The sequence below is a fragment of the Pan troglodytes genome, chromosome 21 (genome assembly GCF_028858775.2).
Source record: "Pan troglodytes isolate AG18354 chromosome 21, NHGRI_mPanTro3-v2.0_pri, whole genome shotgun sequence".
In the NCBI taxonomy this organism is placed as follows: domain Eukaryota; kingdom Metazoa; phylum Chordata; class Mammalia; order Primates; family Hominidae; genus Pan; species Pan troglodytes.
Genome location: NC_072419.2, coordinates 52504996 through 52521949, shown reverse-complemented (window position 1 = coordinate 52521949; position 16954 = coordinate 52504996). Strand labels below are relative to the sequence as shown.

General features: G+C 51.5%; 1 protein-coding gene across 2 annotated transcripts in view; it reads left to right on the top strand.

Annotated features, from left to right (window-relative positions):
* Positions 1 to 16954, top strand: part of CDH22 (cadherin 22) — a 134615-nt gene that overhangs the window by 51390 nt on the left and 66271 nt on the right. The window contains exons 2-3 of one of the 2 annotated variants that reach the window (XM_016938033.3): positions 5435 to 6091; positions 15883 to 16177. In XM_016938033.3, coding sequence (XP_016793522.1) covers positions 5834 to 6091; positions 15883 to 16177 — 553 coding nt within the window. In that variant the 5' untranslated portion in view covers positions 5435 to 5833. Of the gene's footprint in view, positions 1 to 5432; positions 6092 to 15882; positions 16178 to 16954 lie in introns of those variants that run through there. The other variant, XM_054674990.2, reaches the window with a different exon arrangement.

The following is a 16954-nucleotide window of genomic DNA, read 5'->3' as shown; positions in this document are numbered from 1 at the left end:
GCACATGCCAGCACACCCAGCTAATTTTTCTATTTTTTTGTAGAGACAGGGTTTTGCCATGTTCCCCAGGCTGGTCTTGAACTCCTGGGCTCAAATGATCTAGCTGCCTCAGCCTCCCAAAGTGCTAGGATTACAGGTATGAGCCACCATGCCTGGCCTTTTTTTTTTTCTTTTAGAGACAGGGTCTCACTCCGTCGCCTAGACTGGAGTGTTAATGGTGTGATCATAGCTCACTGCAGCCTTGAACTCCTGGGCTCAAGCAATCCTTCTGCCTCAGTCTCCCAAGTAGCTGGGACTACAGGCACATGCCACCATTCCTGGCTAATTTTTTTAAATAGTTTTTTGTAGAGACAGGATCTTGATATGTTGCCCAGGCTGCTCTTGAACCCCTGGCCTCAAGGAATCTTCCTGCCTCAGCCTCCCAAACTGCTGAGATTACAGGCATGAACCACTGCACCCAGCCCGGAATGATCTTTTAAAACATAAGTCAGATCATGTCACTCTTCTGCTCAAACCCTCTTAGGGGTCTCATCTCACTCACAGAAAAATCCCAAGAGAGCCTGTAGGCTCTGACTCCACCCCCACACTCTCTGACCTCATCTGCTGCTGCTTCCCCTGCACTCACTCCACTTTAGCAACACGAGACCCCCGATGTTCCTCCTTCCCACTAGACACATGCTGCTGACCTCAGGGTCTTTGCACCTGCTGTTGCCTCAGCTTGAAACCCTCTTCTCCCAGCTTTGTGCACAACCCCTCTGTCCCTCACTTCAGATCTCTGTTTAAATCTCATCTTAATGACAAGGCCTTCCCTGGCTACCCTGTATAAATGAGTATTTGTAATAACGATGATAGATGGATAAACAGCAAATGCCGCCATCCCCAGAACTTTCTGCCCCTTACTCTGCTTTGCTCTCTCCACTGCACTTGCCATTGTCTGACACGTTATTTGTTTATTGTCTGTGCCCCCACCTGGCAAGGACTCTACCTGTTTCTTTTTGCTGTGCCTAGAACAACACAGAGTGGAAACTCATAAATATTTGTGACTGAGTCACATATGTGACTGCAGACACATGTTCGCATGCACACAGAAGCCATAGGCATATATGTAGACCCATGGGCAGACGGACAGATTATAGGAGGTGAGGCTGAAGTGTGGACAGGGCAGAGCCAACATTTATTGAGCCAGGCCTGGGCTCAGTTTTTAATCCCATTTGGGATTAAACAGCTCTGTGCAGTAGGCTGAGACCTGAGGACCAGGGAAGGCCACCAACGTGCCCCAGGTCTCATGGGAGGCGGTCCCAGGAGAGCTGAATGCAGCTGCAGGACTCCACAGCTGCCTCCCTGGACCAATTTTGAATGCCAGGACAGGGTCCTGTAGTCACCATCCATTCAGGAAAAGCAGCTGGAGCAGGAAAAGGAAGAAGGGAGGAAGGGAGGGAGGAGGCCGACATGTCTGTGGCAGCCCTAGCAGGGCTGTGCAGAGCAGTGAAGAGTTGGCAGGCTGCCAGGGCACCTAGCCAAGATGCCTGAGGGAGGACCTGTAGGCTGAGGTATGAAGGGCCAGGAAGGGGAGGGAGAGGTGAGGATGGGAGGGCCAGGGCTCCACCCTCAAACAGTAGTACAGATTGTGCCCTCACAAGGTGGGGCAGGCTTGCCCTGCCAGTTGTGACTCCGACACTGGGTTGCATTCACCTAGAGGTGCATTTTTTCCCATTCCCCAAAGATGCCTTATGCCTGGGGAGTCCAAGTCCCACGTTTGAGGCACTGCTTTGTCATGATGTATGCTTGGTAGAGTCCTCCTGGGTTCTACTTTCCCCCTCTGTAAAGTGGGGATCTTGGCCAGGCACGGTGGCTCACATCTGTAATCCCAGCACTTTGGGAGGCCGAGGTGGGTGGATCACCTGAGGTCAGGAGTTCAAGAACAGCCTGTGAAACCCCATCTCTACTAAAAATTAAAAAATTAGCCAGGTGTGGTGACATGCACCTGTAATCCCAGCTACTTTGGAGGCTGAGGCAGGAGAACTGCTTGAGCCGGGGAGGCGGGGGTTGCAGGGAGCCGAAATCACGCCACTGCACTCCAGCCTGGGTGACAGAAAGAAATTCCGTCTCAAAAATAAATAAATAAAAATTTAAAAATATATAAAGTGGGGGTCTGACTCCAGGCCTTTGCTTTGGACAGCCCTTCTACAACAAGCGTGCCTTCTCCTCCCCAACACCCCAAATTCCACATGTCCAGATGCATCCTGCACTTTAGCTGCAAATGCCATCTCAGCTCATTCCAACCTCTGGACCTTTGCGCATGCTGTTCCCTCTGTGTGGAACTATTTTGTGCACAGCTCCTTCTCATCCTTCCAGACTCAGCCCAATGCCACCTCCTCTGAGAGGCCCTCCCTCCCTGATGCCATGTCTTTAACAACGCACTCACTCCATCATTCTCCCTCCACTTCATCCTTCTTTACTTTTCTTCTCAATGTTTACCACTCCCTGAAATTATACTGCAGATTAATTCCTCTATTATCTGTGTCCCTCACCAGAAAGTCAGTTCCGTGAGGGCCAGGACTTCCATTTTTTTTTTTTTTTTTTTGAGATGGAATTTCACTTTGTCACCCAGGCTAGAGGGCAGTGGCATGGTCTCGGCTCACTACAACCTCCACCTCCCAGGTTCAAGCGATTTTCCTGTCTGAGCCTCCTGAGTAGCTGGGATTACAGGCACCCACCACCACGTCTGGCTAATTTTTGTATTTTTAATAGAGATGGGGTTTCACTATGTTTACCTGGCTGGTCTCGAACTCCTGACCTAAAGTGATCCACCTGCCTCGGCCTCCCAAAATGCTGGGATTACAGGCACAAGCCACCTCACTCGGCCAGTACTTCATTTTTTTATTGCTATGTCCCCAGTGCCCAGCACATGGACTGGCATAAGAGAGGTGCTGGTAAACATTTGTGGAAAGAGTGAAGGAATAACAAGAAGAAATGCATCTCTTTGCTGATAGATCGCTGAATAACTGATTGCATCTTGCTGTCTTAAACAGAAAGCGATTGTTAACGTATGTTCAATAAATGAATGAGTGAAAGGATAAAACGCTGTTCTGTCTCCCTGCTTGTAGCAGACCCTCATGTTTGGTGACTGAATGAACGGATCTCTTGCCTCCCATCCTTGTCAAAGGTGTTAGAAACAAAGAAATAAAGGAAAGGAGGGAAGGAGAGCAACAGCTTGGTGCCCGTGAACACTGGCAGATCTCCCCTTGACATGCCGCTCCATCGACCTCCACAGCCCTCTCCAGAAGTGACAGCAGCCTCCCTCCAAATTCTCTCTCCCTTCAGCCTCTCCCCTCCTCTGCATCCCTGCAGGGCTGTGATGGGCCCTGGAGCTGCTTGTTGGAGTTGGGGGAACAGTTCCCATGAGGCACGCAGGGAAGCCATACGCTCCAGGAAATGAAGGCTTTGGAGCTGCACCTCCTCCTCACCCATAACTCCAGTCTCATTACGACCAGCCCAGGTCATAATGCAGGGAATCAAAGCCAGATCCCTGGAGGTGGCAGCACAGAGCAGGGCTTGCGGAGCAGGGCTGCCAGGGTTGAGGAGCCTCGTGCCCAGGCCCATAGAAGTCATACCAGGCAGGGTATGTTCACCACAGGATCATGGGTCCTCCTGACCCCATGAGTTCAGGCTTGGACCTATAGGGAAAGAGGGAACAGCGTGTTCCAGACCCCTCCCTCCATCCCTCCCTATGGAGTGTGGACGTTTTCCCACTCTCATTGCCCAGAACTACAGCTTAACCCCCTCACCATCACCCTCACCTTCCAGCAATGACTCCCCACCCTGAAACTCCTTCCATAAAGATTTTCCAGAGGAGATGCTAGAAAAAAAAGCACTGGGGAATTAGGCATCTGCAAAATAGGCATAAGACAATTTTCAGAGTTGTGATTCCCGTGAGTTAAAGGGAAGGGCATTGCCCACTGTGATGCTGGGTTAAAGAAGGTGGTCTGCATTTCTTCCTTCCTAGAGTCAGGCCACTTTCTTTGTTCTCAGGAAGATCTGGCTAGGGCCAGGTCAGCCTCCCACCCCAACCCACTACACACCATCTGCCCAAACACACACCCCTGCTCACAATCTAACTCCCCAAACTGGCCAGACCACTCAGCCACCATGCACACTCCTCTGCCTGAAATGCCCATCCCTTTCTTCCCATCTGCTCAGATGCCGCCTCCTCCAAGAAGTAACCCTGATTGTCTCCTGCCTACTTTCCCTTTCCAAACACCCGAGCTCAGTCCCTTCCCTGAGCCCCACAGGTCTCAGGTTGTCCACACAGACACTTTTATAGCCCTGATCATATGCCACCTAGCATTTAGGTTGTTATAAGAAGGGTTTCACCTTCCACCCCACTAAACTGTGAGCTTATTTACCTTGCCCCTGGCAACTGGCCAAACCTGGCACAAAGTTGAAGCTTGGTGGAACTGAGCTGTTGAACTGAGCTGAACTGGGCTCAGGAGAAGGAGAAGTGGGGATTGAGCCCCTCACCTCCACGCACTCCTCTCTGTGCCTGAAATTCCTCCATTAAGCAGCATCGCTGTCCCCTGTAAACACCCACATTAAGCCATTATTCATCTTAGGGCTTGAGTAGGCGTTAGTCCCTCAGATCCTTTCCTGCTGAAAGCAGGATCTGATAGAGAGATGGATGGATCTGGGGACGGCAGGCTGGTCCAAGAGTGGGGAGGAAAGGTGTCTCTCGGACTCTGGGAAAGAAATATTTTCTGGGGGAATGTGGAGGCACCAGAGGCAAGCTCAGAGGGGTTGTGACCCTGCCCGGAGTCACTGGGGGTGTCTCCAAGCCAGGCCCTCTGGGACTCAGGTGCTCTATCCCTAGAAGCTGGTGTGGGGGTACGAGCACATCAGAGGGCCTTCCCTTGGTGCCTGTTTCAGATGGAATGACCTGTCTGTGCTGCGATGGATAGGAAGGCAGGCATATTTGGTGGTGGGCTGGGTGCTGGACTTCTGTGCACCAAGGCGGCCTGGGTCTTGGGGGCTCTTGAAGATGCCTTCTAGAAGCACCTAGGGTGGGGGATTTCTGGGGGCTGGGCAGGGCTGGAGAGATTGTCAGCCAGGTCAGGGGCGCCGCCTACTAGGGTCTCTGCTTGTGTGGGCATGAGGGCTGAGCTGGGCAGGGGCTGTGAGAAAGGCATAGGAGATTGGGAGAACAGGGGCGTATGATGCCAGGTGAAAGGAGAGGCTGCGATGTGCGGGAGAGGGCGCCTACTAGACTATGGGATCCAAGAAGAGGGGACCACTGTGAGTTGCTATGATGCCTGTCCCACCCTGCACAGTACCAGGCACATAGCAGGTGTTTAATTAGTACCTACAAGAGGAAAGATAGACTCAACTTGCCCTCCCCCTACACAGAAGCCCCTCTAATGTTTTCTTGTTTCTCTTGCAGGCTCCTGATGGAAGGGGAAGGCCCCTAGTCCTGGCAGGATCTGCCGGCCCCAACCCGCATCCTCTCTGCGCAGGAACCATGGCGCTTCCCCGACTCTGGAGCTGTCCAGGTGCTGCCTGGTGATCCGCACGCGACGCGGCGAGGGGGGCGCGGGCGGGCACCCCGGGGGCTGTCCATGCCCCGGATGCGGCCGCGCCCCCTCCCCCTCCAGCCGGGTACCCCCGCGGCTGGGCGGCGTTCAGGGCCGCGGGCCCGTCCGGGTGCCCCGTCGGGGGCGACATCCCGGCGGCCGCGCTGAGGCCACCATGTGACACGGCGCCGCATCGTTGTGCGACCAAGCAGCGGCGCCCTGGTGCCTCTCGTCCATGCTCCTGGGCCCCAGCCCCGCGCAGGCCAAGGATGAGGCCGAGGCCCGAAGGTAGGGGGCTCCGGGCGGGAGTCGCGCTGTCCCCCGCGCTACTGCTGCTGCTGCTGCTGCTGCCGCCGCCGCCGACGCTGCTGGGGCACCTGTGGGCAGCGGGCACACCCTCGCCGTCGGCGCCCGGAGCTCGGCAGGACGGCGCGCTGGGAGCCGGCCGCGTCAAACGCGGCTGGGTGTGGAACCAGTTCTTCGTGGTAGAGGAGTACACGGGCACGGAGCCCCTGTATGTGGGCAAGGTAAAGTGGGGCCCCACTCCAACTCCAGATCCCAGGACCCTGGGGACACCCACGGGTAGATACAAGAAACCCTTGTTCACCTGCCCTTTTAAATCCATGTTTCATGTGCCTCTTCTGCTCCCTGGCCAAGGACTGATAAGGGGGACCAGAGCCCCATTCCCACTCCCACTCCGCCCCATGCCCTCCTCTCCTTCCCCTCCCTTTTGCATCTTAGAAAGAGCCCAGCAGGCAATCCCATTCCATCCTGTAGCTAGATGCATGTGGGATTTAGGAACGAGTTTGCAAATCCGATCATCTCACACACATACTCTAGCCGCTCCACTCTGCTTAAAATTCTTCAGCAGCTCCCTATGCACTGGGGTCTAGCCCAGATTCTATCCATTGACCACAAAGATCTGGCTCCTCCAGCCTCATCTCCTGCCACACTCTCTGAGTTTCAGCCTCACTGCCCTTCCGTTGCTCTTCTGAAAGTCAACGTCCCATGCACACTCCTGCCACTGCCCCTTTGCCTAAGTTGTTTCTCCTGCTGGACTGCCCTTTCCTGCTCCTTCCACTGATGACCTTACACTCACACTACAGCTCCAATGCCACTTTCTCAGAGAAACCCTTCTTGCCCACACCAGGCTAGGACAGATCTGCTGTCACATCCCCCGTGAGGTCCCAGCATCTTTCCTTCATAACACTTTAATTATGCATGTGTTTGTTTGATTGTGCAATTAATGTGTGTCTTTTCTATTAGACCATGTTTGTTTTGCTCGCCGTGAAATCCCCAGTGCCTAGCACAGACATTGCTTGCAAACGGTTTATTAAGTGAATGAATGAATGAATGAATGAAACTACTTTCTCAAACTCTCTGAGTAAATGCTGGTAAATCTGGCTGAAGATCTATAACATAGGCATATAAGGAGCTGAGAAGGACTTTTATTCATCCATTCAATTCCTGAGCCCCTTGTGGGGCCCATGTGTGATGCTGGGGAGAAAAGATGAGTGAGATCCAGCCTCTGCCACTTTGGGGATCCCCAGAGTGGCAGAGGCACCCTGGTGCATAAGAAGCTTCATGAGTCAGCACCAGGCACTGAGTAGGCAATCATTAAATAGTATATTTTGTCTGGCTTCATGGAGGAGAAAACACCTGAACTGGGTTTTGACATATGTGTAGGAGTTCATCAGGCTGGCGGGAAAGAGGACGTAACCTAATCAAAGACTTGGACACCTGAAGGTAGCTGGTTTGCTCAGAGCCTTGTCAGCAGTTGAGGTGTTGAAGTGGAGGGTGATTGTAGGGCATGAAAGTGGGGTGGTGCCCCGGGACAGTATCTGGCTTTTGTTAAGGCCAATTAGCTTTCCAGGAAGTCTTGGTCAGCAATGTGGGTGGGGAAAGAAAACTCCAGAGCTTCCTGTGTGCTTAAATGAGTCTGGGAACCGGGAGGCAGTTCTGAGGCTCAGAGATCAGGATCCTTGACAAGGAGAGAAGGAAAATCTAGATGTAAACCTTTGGGTTTGCCTTGCAGGAAGCTCAGATTTTCTCTGGTCTAGACACAGTAATACCTGGCCCAAAGCTACTTTCCCCTCCATACATGTGGCTGAATGAATGAATGAATGAATGATTCCCACAATTAAGCTGAGCAAGGATTTGACAGACAGGGCTCAGATAGGTTCAAGGCCTTGCTCGAGATCATCCAGCAACCTAGTGGCAGGGCCTAGGACTCCTGACTCCCAGACAGGTGTGGGAGATGGTGACGCTGGTAGAATGGGGCAAGGGCTGGGGATGGAGTGACCAAGCCTGCTATATGATAGGTAGTAGCCAATGGTGAAACAGCTAAGAATGAAGGCTTTGGAGGCAGACACACCTGAGTTTGAGGCCTGGTTCTGCCAATCCCTTCACTGAGTGACCTTGAACAAGTTACTTTACTGCCCCAACACTCAGTCTCTTCATCTGTAAAAACAGGGGCTCAGAGAGCCAGCTTCCTAAGGTTGTTGAAGATTAAAGAAGAAAACAGAGCACATAAAGTGTTCAGCCTGCGGCTTGTTTGTTTGTTGTTGCTGTTTTTTATTATTCCCATATAAAGTACTTAACCCTTAAACTGCAAGGTAGAAATCATCATTCCCTTTTGTAGGTAAAGAAACCAAAGTAACAGAGGGCAAAGTCATAGAGTGGGCGAGTGGCATGGCCAAGAGTTGAACCTGTGTGAGTTAAAGTGTTTGTTGTTGTTGTTGTTGGTTTTGTTTTTGTTTTTTGAGACAGAGTCTTGCTCTGTTGCCCACCCAGGCTGGAGGGCGGTGACACGATCTCAGTTCACAGCAACCTCCGCGGCCAGGTTCAAGCGATTCTCCTGCCTCAGCTTCCCAAGTAGCTGGGATTACACCATGCCCAGCTAATTTTTGTATTTTTAGTAGAGATGAGGTTTCACCATGTTGGCCAGTCTGGCTTTGAACTCCTGACCTCAAGTGATCCACCTGCCTCAGCCTCCCAAAGTGCTGGGATTACAGAAGTCAGCCACTACACCTGTTCCCCTGAGCTGAAGTTTTTAAGCCCCCAAAAGAGAAAGAGAAGAGGTCAACCCCAGCCTGATTTTCCAGACCCCTCAGAGATTCCCAGACCTGGGAAAAGACCTTTGGTCCAGGAAAACCCTGGAGACAGGGAAGGACTGATGCATCTGCCTACACGTCAGAGGAGGTGCTCATCCCAGGCACTTCAGCCTTGCTGTCTGCCCAGCAGCTGGGGCTCTGCAAAAGCCTCGCCAGCCACCCACATCCTGAAAAGATGAGAAAACCGGCTGCTGACTCACGCCTTCATCTGCCCCTACCTAGCCTTTATCACCTCAACAGCATGAGCTGACCCCATCCCCATCTCATGGAACCACAGTCTATAAGCAGGGGAGGGCCCTGTAGCTCCCTTCATTAGAAGGAGGGGAAACTGAGGCCCCGAGGCAGAGAAGATCATGCCAAGTCTACACAGCATAGTTGCAGAACCAACCCAAGAAACCAGGTCTCCTAACACAATCTCCGTGCTCACTTCAAGAGCCTCATATTAAGCAGCTGCCAGGAGCCAAGCACTGTGCTGGGCCCAGGGCCCTTTCTGTTTCCCCCAGCAACCACTCTCCACATTGCCACTGCTGTTGTGACTTGTCACCCTCCTTCTCTATCACCTTCACCCAGAGCCCCTGCCCTGCTCTCTTACTCTCAAGGCCACCTCCAGAAAAACACTCCATCCAGGGAGGGAGAAGAAGTTTCCATCTCTTAGCAAATATTTGCCCAATGTACACTTTCTTATGAGAGGTGGCATTGTGTGTGGTTAAAGGGCCACCTGGAGCTGTACTGCGTGGGCTCAAATCCCAGCTTGGCTGCTTATGATCTTCCTGACTTTGGGCACATTACAGTTGTCCCTCAGTATCTCTCGATGGGGGATTGGTTCCAGGACCTCCCATGGATACCAAAACCCAATATAAAATAGCGTAACATTTGCAGATAACCTATGCACATCCTCCCATATACTTTAAATCATCTCTAGAGTATTGATAATACCTAATACAGTGTAAATACTGTGCAAGTAGTTGTTATACTATATTGTTTGGAGAATGACAAGAAAAACGTCTGTACACATTCAGTACAGACCCAATTTTGTTTCTGAATGTTTTTGATCCTGGGTTGGCTGCATTCACTGATGCAGAACCCACGGATACAGAGGGCCAACTGTTTTTACCCTCTCTGTGCCTCAGTTTCCTTATCTGTTAAGTGAGGCTATTACTGGGACCTAGCTCAAAGGCTGGCGTTGGGGAGTCAGTGAGTTAGCATTTGTCAAGAACCTAGAATACTTTCTGGGTCCTGGCACGTGCTCAGTAAGTATTCACTTTTATGTTGTTAAGTCTCACCTTGTAAGTCTCACTATTATGGATAGTTCCACCATCTTGAGTGTACCATCTAACTGTGAACTCCCGCCCCAAATCCCAAAAAGTCTTTTTGGCAACCTAACAGTATAGTTTCTTACCACTAAATTGGGGGGAAGGTTGTCATTAGCCCACCCCACCCCCCAACCCTAGGAATATGAGCTTGGGCTTTTAAAAGCCACCTGTCGCCTTTCCAGCTGAGCCCCTCGTATGTACGAGTGCTTGTGTGGGCACGTATGAATGCAAACACACACTCTCATACCACGCTTTCTCACTCTTCAGGAAGAAAGGACTTCACCACGGTTTCAGTTAATTCACTGCTTCCTGGTTCCCCCCACCCCAGGGAGCCGCTCAGAGCATCCGTCCTTGTCGAATTCTAAAGGTAGCTTAGCAACAGCACCATCCGCAGAGTGAACCCCGGGCGCCCGACGGTAACCTATTTTACAACCGCCTCCTCCATCACTCACCGCCAGGCTCCTGTCAGCACCCACAGGAACCGCTGGGCCCCGCGGTTGTCGCCAAGGCCCCACACAAACAGCTCCTTCCGCGGCCCTGCCCCCATTGGCAACCCTGGCCCACCTCTCCCCGAACCTTCTCACGACACCCACCCTCAAAGCAACCTCCCAGCATTTCCATAAAATCTGGGTACTCTGACTAATCCCTTTTCCGAACTGTAATTTCCCCTGAGGCCTCTGTCAGCTGGATGTGGATTTTGTAGGATTTTTAATTTTTTTAAAAAAAGATAGAATTATGGGGTCAGCACTCATGACCAACTCCTGTAGGCGGTGAGATCTATTTTAGATATACGGCAGGATTAAAGTGGGGAGGAGAGCAGATTTAATTAAGTTGCTAATATTTAAAGAAAATTGATGAACTCCTGGTTTACGAGTAGCACAGTCGTGAACACACCCCTCATCCCGGGGAGGCTTTTTATTTGATTTGCTTTCCGTTTAAATCCTGGACTCATTTTATTTGCGTAGCCGCACTGTCCGTTTAATTGTCTTTAATAAGGAAAACGTACCTATGCTCGCATTTAATTTTGATTTAATTAGGAGGAAGTAATTAATGGCTTCATAAATCCCATTTTTCAGCCCCCTGGGATGAGAAACCATCGCTCTTGTGTTTTTCATGTTGTTTATGATCAAGGGATGGGGCTTGAGGGGGATTTCTCCTCCAGGGCTGGCCACACTTGATGTGGTAGAAAGAACTCTGAATGTGGTGTCAGGCTTTGGGGCCATCTCTCATTACCTGTGTGACTTTAGGTGGGGTTTAGACTCTCTCTGGGCCTCAGTTTGCCCATCTACATGACGGGGAGAGAGTAAGCTCTGATGCACAAGATGAGACATCAATGAGATAGCAGTAAAAGGTCTAGAACTGTGCCTGGAGTGTTTCAGGTTCCCAGCGACTGTCCATCTGTACCTGGGATTTGAGAGTGGCTGAATCCTCCAGAAATCCTAGAAGACAACTGGGGGAGTCTGATGACTGTTGTATATTTTATTATTCATTTATTCAATATGTTTGGTGCTGTGCCCCATGCTGGGTGCTGGGGAGATGGAATAAACAGCCAGATGCTTGGCCCTCAAGGAACTTGCAAGCTCACACTCACGTGCACTCACACACACACACATATTCAACTTTCCCACCCCCTGTATTTTCTCTGCAGGCATTGTCAGGGCACCTAGTGTGTGCCAGGCACAGAGAGTTCTGACAGAGACAAACCTAACTTAGTCCATACCTTGAGGCCCATGACAGCTGGGGACACAGATGTGCAACACTAGAAGTTAGAGGAGGGTGTGGAGTAGAGGGGCATGTGTACAGGGCAGGAACGGAGCAGGTGAGGTCTCTTCAACCAAATGAGAGGGCATCTGAGAGGGCTGCCTGGAGGAGGAAACAAGCTGAGTTTGAAAGACAAGAAGGCATTGATTGGATCATGGCCCCTGGATCTCCAGTGGGTCAGGATTTGAGTCTGTGTGGTTCTTGTGTCAGGAGATAGGGGATGAATTAGGTGACCCCTCGACCCCTCCTGAGATTGGGACAGGAAAAGGAGAGGGAACTAATCTACATTGAGCACCTACTAAGCGCAAGGAACTTCCATATATTATCTTATGAATCTTCAGAATATATGTGGTGAAGCAATATCAGTCCCATTTACAGATGAGAAAACTGAGGCTCAGAGAAGGGTAGCCACTTGCCCAGGGTCATGCACAGGTTGCTGGCAAAGCTGAAGCTGGTACAGAGCTGCTTCTGACTCCAAAGCACATAATCTTTCCTGATTTGTGGTTTGAGGTTCTTTCCCAAGTGGTAAAATGGAGGCTTAGAGAGAAGAGGCCACCGATGACTGTGGCCTGCACGGCACAGGGCAAAAGACTGGTGTCAAGGCCACCGCCCAAGCTGTGCAACCCAGTGGCCACCCAGTAACCCACTCCTTCCCCCCTTCCCCTTTTCTCCCTCACCCTCTGCTATAGGCATTGTAAGCAGACTAGCCAGATTCCCAGAGACTGCAGAGAAACCAAACTGGGCTTTGGAGTCAAACAGACTGCGGGCCATCTCAGTCTCTTCACCTGGAAAATAGGGATACATTTACAAACCCCACAAAGTCAAGTTGGATTTCTGCAGATGGCCTGCAACACATGTCTGACACATAGTAGGTTCTCAATAAATGAGAGCACCATCTTCCAGCCTCCACTCACAGCTGAGAGTCCTGAGAAATATCTTCCTAGGGCAGAGCCAGAGGCACTCCCTCTTCACTCTGGAGCCGGGACCCAGGCAGGCAGGGCAGGCAGCCCCAGCTGGGCCTGAATTCGTAACTCCCAGATCTTAGCTCCCGCCCAGGCAGATTGCCCCTGTCTGACTCTGCAGTCCCCAGAGAGCAGCCAGTAGGCCCCAGCGTGAGCTCAGTGTCATATTCCACAGAAGATGACATCACCACTAGGTTCTACTCCCTCCTCTCCATTCCTCACTCGTAAGTGAGCCCTGCCTGGGGTCTGAGTCAAAACATCAAGGCCTTCAGGGACATGATGGAGACCCAGGAGATGGAAAGGGAAGGAAACAACCATTAACAGAGTGCTTAGGTCAATGTAAACATGCTCTCATCTAATCCTCCCCACACCTGTGCCAAGTAGGGCTTGGTCTGATTTCTCAGGTGGAAACACAGGGGCTCAGAGAGGTAAAATTCACAAATCCATGGTCCCAACATTAGTGAGTGGTAGAGTCAGAAGCGTGCTTTCCACACTTAGCCATGTGACACAGCACATGACTTCCCCTCTCTGTGCCTCAGTTTTCTAACCTGAGAAATGGGAATGATAATGTTTCACAGGGCAATGATGAAGACTAGTAAGATTATAGCTGTTAAGCATCTCTTCAAATGGCATCTATTCTACCACACTGCTCAGAAGTGTTTGCTGATGAAATAAGCAGACAACAGATCAGGCTGGGAAGCAGGTAGAGGCACCCCAAAAGGGAACAGAATCACCCCCTCTCATCCCATCTCCCCTGGGGCAATGGTGGAAAAAACGTATAAACAGCAAACAGGAGAGACAGGTCTCCTCATCCTCAGCACTGCCAATGATTCAGGGCCGATGTCCTGAAATAATTTTATTGGGGGCATTAAACTGAGTTATGAGGTTTTTACAATCCAGCCACTTATGAGAAATCTATTAACAGTAACTGGACAGGAAGAAGGCTTCTCAGTGGAGCCCAGGACGGGCATTAATTGGGGCAATCTATAACAGGACGGGGACCCGGAAAGGTTCCACCAGACACCTCCATTTAGTCCCCGCAATTTCTGCTGAGAATCAGCAGACTCGCCAAAAAGAGAGAGATGCCCATTAATCGGCTAATGAAATATGAAAATGTTTATGGGCCATTCAATCTTCCAAATGGCACTTCTATAATCCACCTTTCAGACACAAAGTTCTACCAGCAGAATTTATACCCCGGCTCCTCCTGCGTGGCAGGGGATGGGCTTTCGTCCCCCTTCGTGATGACTTCATGGGCACCTGTTCTCCTGCTGAGTGGGCTGGGGTCCCCAGCACCCCAGCCTGAAAGGAACTTTAGGGATTCTCTTGTCCACACTCCATCTCCATGGAAGCTTAGAGAGGAGCAGGGACCTGCCCAAAGCCTCATCGGAATGGATTTTCCTCTGCTTGAAGCTGCCTGGGAGATTTGGGCATTGGAAGATAAGGACTTCGGTGTTTCTGATTGCAAGAAAACAGACGTCTTGCTGGTTCCTCACCCAAGAGATCTCAGGGCAGTGAAAACAGCCTGGAATCTGGAGCCTAATAGTGCCTAGATTAAATCCTGGTTATATATAGCTAACATTCAGTAATAATATAATAATAACGATAGCTACCATTCATTGGGCACTTATTATGTCTCAGACAGGGCTTATTTCCAGCTAGTACAAACTGGTGTAGTTGTACTGGTTGTTAAAATCATGAAAAACCTCCATACTTGCAGTAAATAGTCCCTCTCCTCTCCCTCGCCCCAACTCTCTCAGCCCCCTGGGCCTCTCTGTGATCCAGCAACTGAAGGGTTCCTGCCTGGCCCAGCAGGGATCCTGCTGCAGTACCACTGCCTGGGCAGTACCCCCACCATGCTGGCTGCTAAATATTGTAAATGTCACTTGGTGACACCTGCTAAGGGCCTTGTATGGATTCTCAACTCAGCAAACCCCTCAGTACCTCTGGGAGGAAAATGCTAATATGATTCCCATGTTACAGATGAAGTAACTGAGGGCCAGAGAGGCAAAGTGATGGGTGAGGATGCACAGGGAGGCGATGCCAGAGCCAAGGCTGGGCCAGGCTGCACTGTCTCTCCCTTCCCCTGGGCTCCTCTCCGGAGGCTTTAGATGGAATGGGAAAGCCCAGTGTGGAGTCAGACCAGCTCTTCCAGTGGCCTGACCTTGAAGAACCCATCCCACTTCTCCAATCTTCATTAGGAAGTGGGAAAAAAATCTGTAAAATAAAGATAGCAAAACCTACTCTAGCAGGTTTTTTAAAAAAGCATCTTTAACTAGAAAAGTACATAAATTGCTTAGCCAGTGCCTAGCACATGGAAGGTGCTCTTTCAATTAACATCCCTTCCTCCTCTCTCCCTTCACTCCCTGTCATGTGCTATGTCTTGAGCCTGGTTCTCCATATACCAAGATGAGGAAGATGCCACCCCAATCTCCTGGGGTGCAGAGTCTAGGGAGCAGTGGACCTGTAATTCACAGTGAGGTCATGGACCAGCAGCCTGGAAGTTTGTTAGAAATGCAAAGTCTGAGGCCTGGCCCCAGACCTACTGAGTCAGAATCTGCATTTTAACAAGATCCCCAGGTGAACTGCATGCATACTAGCGTTTGAGAAGTGCTGGCTACAGCCATCCTACAAGGCTGAACATGATCATGATGGCTTGATGTACTGAGAGATCCTGGGGGCAGGGGGAGACTGAGGATCCAGAAAAGCTTTCTGAAAGAGGTGGCATTTTTGTTGCACTTTGCAGGATGAGAGACTTTCCACGGGCAGAGAAACAAGGACAGGGCTCAAGGCAGAAGCCTCAGAGCTGTGCGTGCTAAAGGGGAGAGAGGTGTGGAGGTGGTGCTGGACTTCTTTGTGAAGGCAATGGGAAGCCACTGGAGGGTTGTAAGCAGGGAGGCCATGTTCAGATCTGCCTCCAAGGCTGATAGCTCTGAATGCAGAGGGGAAAGCAGAGTCCAGGGGCAGGGAGGGCCCCAGCGGGCTGAGGAAACACTCCAGGCCAGGGATGGAAGTGAGCGTGGCTGCTGGGCCTCAGTGTCCTCACTAAAGATGTGTATGTGCTGGAGAAGAGATGGGCCTAGGAATAGGCAGCCAATGGCATGGGACAGTGAGGCCAAGAGGAGCTTCCTCCTCAGCCTCCACCTTGCCTTCTTCTCTGCCTACCCAGATCCACTCCGACTCAGACGAGGGTGACGGGGCCATCAAGTACACCATCTCAGGCGAGGGTGCTGGGACCATCTTCCTGATCGACGAGCTGACAGGCGACATTCATGCCATGGAGCGCCTGGACCGCGAGCAGAAAACCTTCTACACGCTGCGGGCCCAGGCTCGGGATCGCGCCACCAACCGCCTACTGGAGCCCGAGTCGGAGTTCATCATCAAGGTGCAGGACATCAATGACAGTGAGCCCCGCTTCCTGCACGGCCCCTATATTGGCAGCGTGGCCGAGCTCTCACCTACAGGTGGGCTGTGGGCCCTCGGGGTGCGGGATGGGATCAAGGTGATCCCCAAGTGGAGCCTGCTGGGAAGGGGAGTAGCTGATCCTCTGGGGAGGGACAGAAAAGACAGAGCCTGCTGACCTAGGGTACAGGGTACAGGTGTGAGCTCAGGTGCCCCCTGGGGTCAAGCATAGTCCTGGACAAAACCACACACATGACTTCAGCCACATCCATGGACATAGCCCCCCATGAACGTGGACCTGCATGTGGACATAGTGATGCCCTCGGACATGCTCATACAGCCACACCCAGTCACATATGCAGACACAGCTGCAGATCTGGACATGCCACATGCACAAGCCCAGCCCCGCATACAACTCACCACTACACTGGTACACAACCTCATTCATAGATTCAGTCCCCTACACAGGCACAGCTGGACAGAGTCACAGACACAGCACAGCTGGACGCCTTGACAGAGCCCTTCACAAAAGTTCAACTGCACATAGACACAGCACAGCCCTTGGCAACAACCTCCACACAGACATAGTCCCATCTTCAGGCACACCCACCACTAGGAACAGCTAGATTGGGACACAGCTGAAACAGGGCCCAACCACACACTCAGACCCACGACCTCACACCCTGACCTAGCCACGCACAACCCCAGGCAGGAAACAGGCCCTTACGCAGATAGTGCTTCTGCACAGACTCAGCCATGTACAGAGACAGAGGCAAAAGCCACAAGCAGACATGAGCATCCTGGGGTCCAGCTCCCCTGGTGTGCAGCCGCAGACAGGC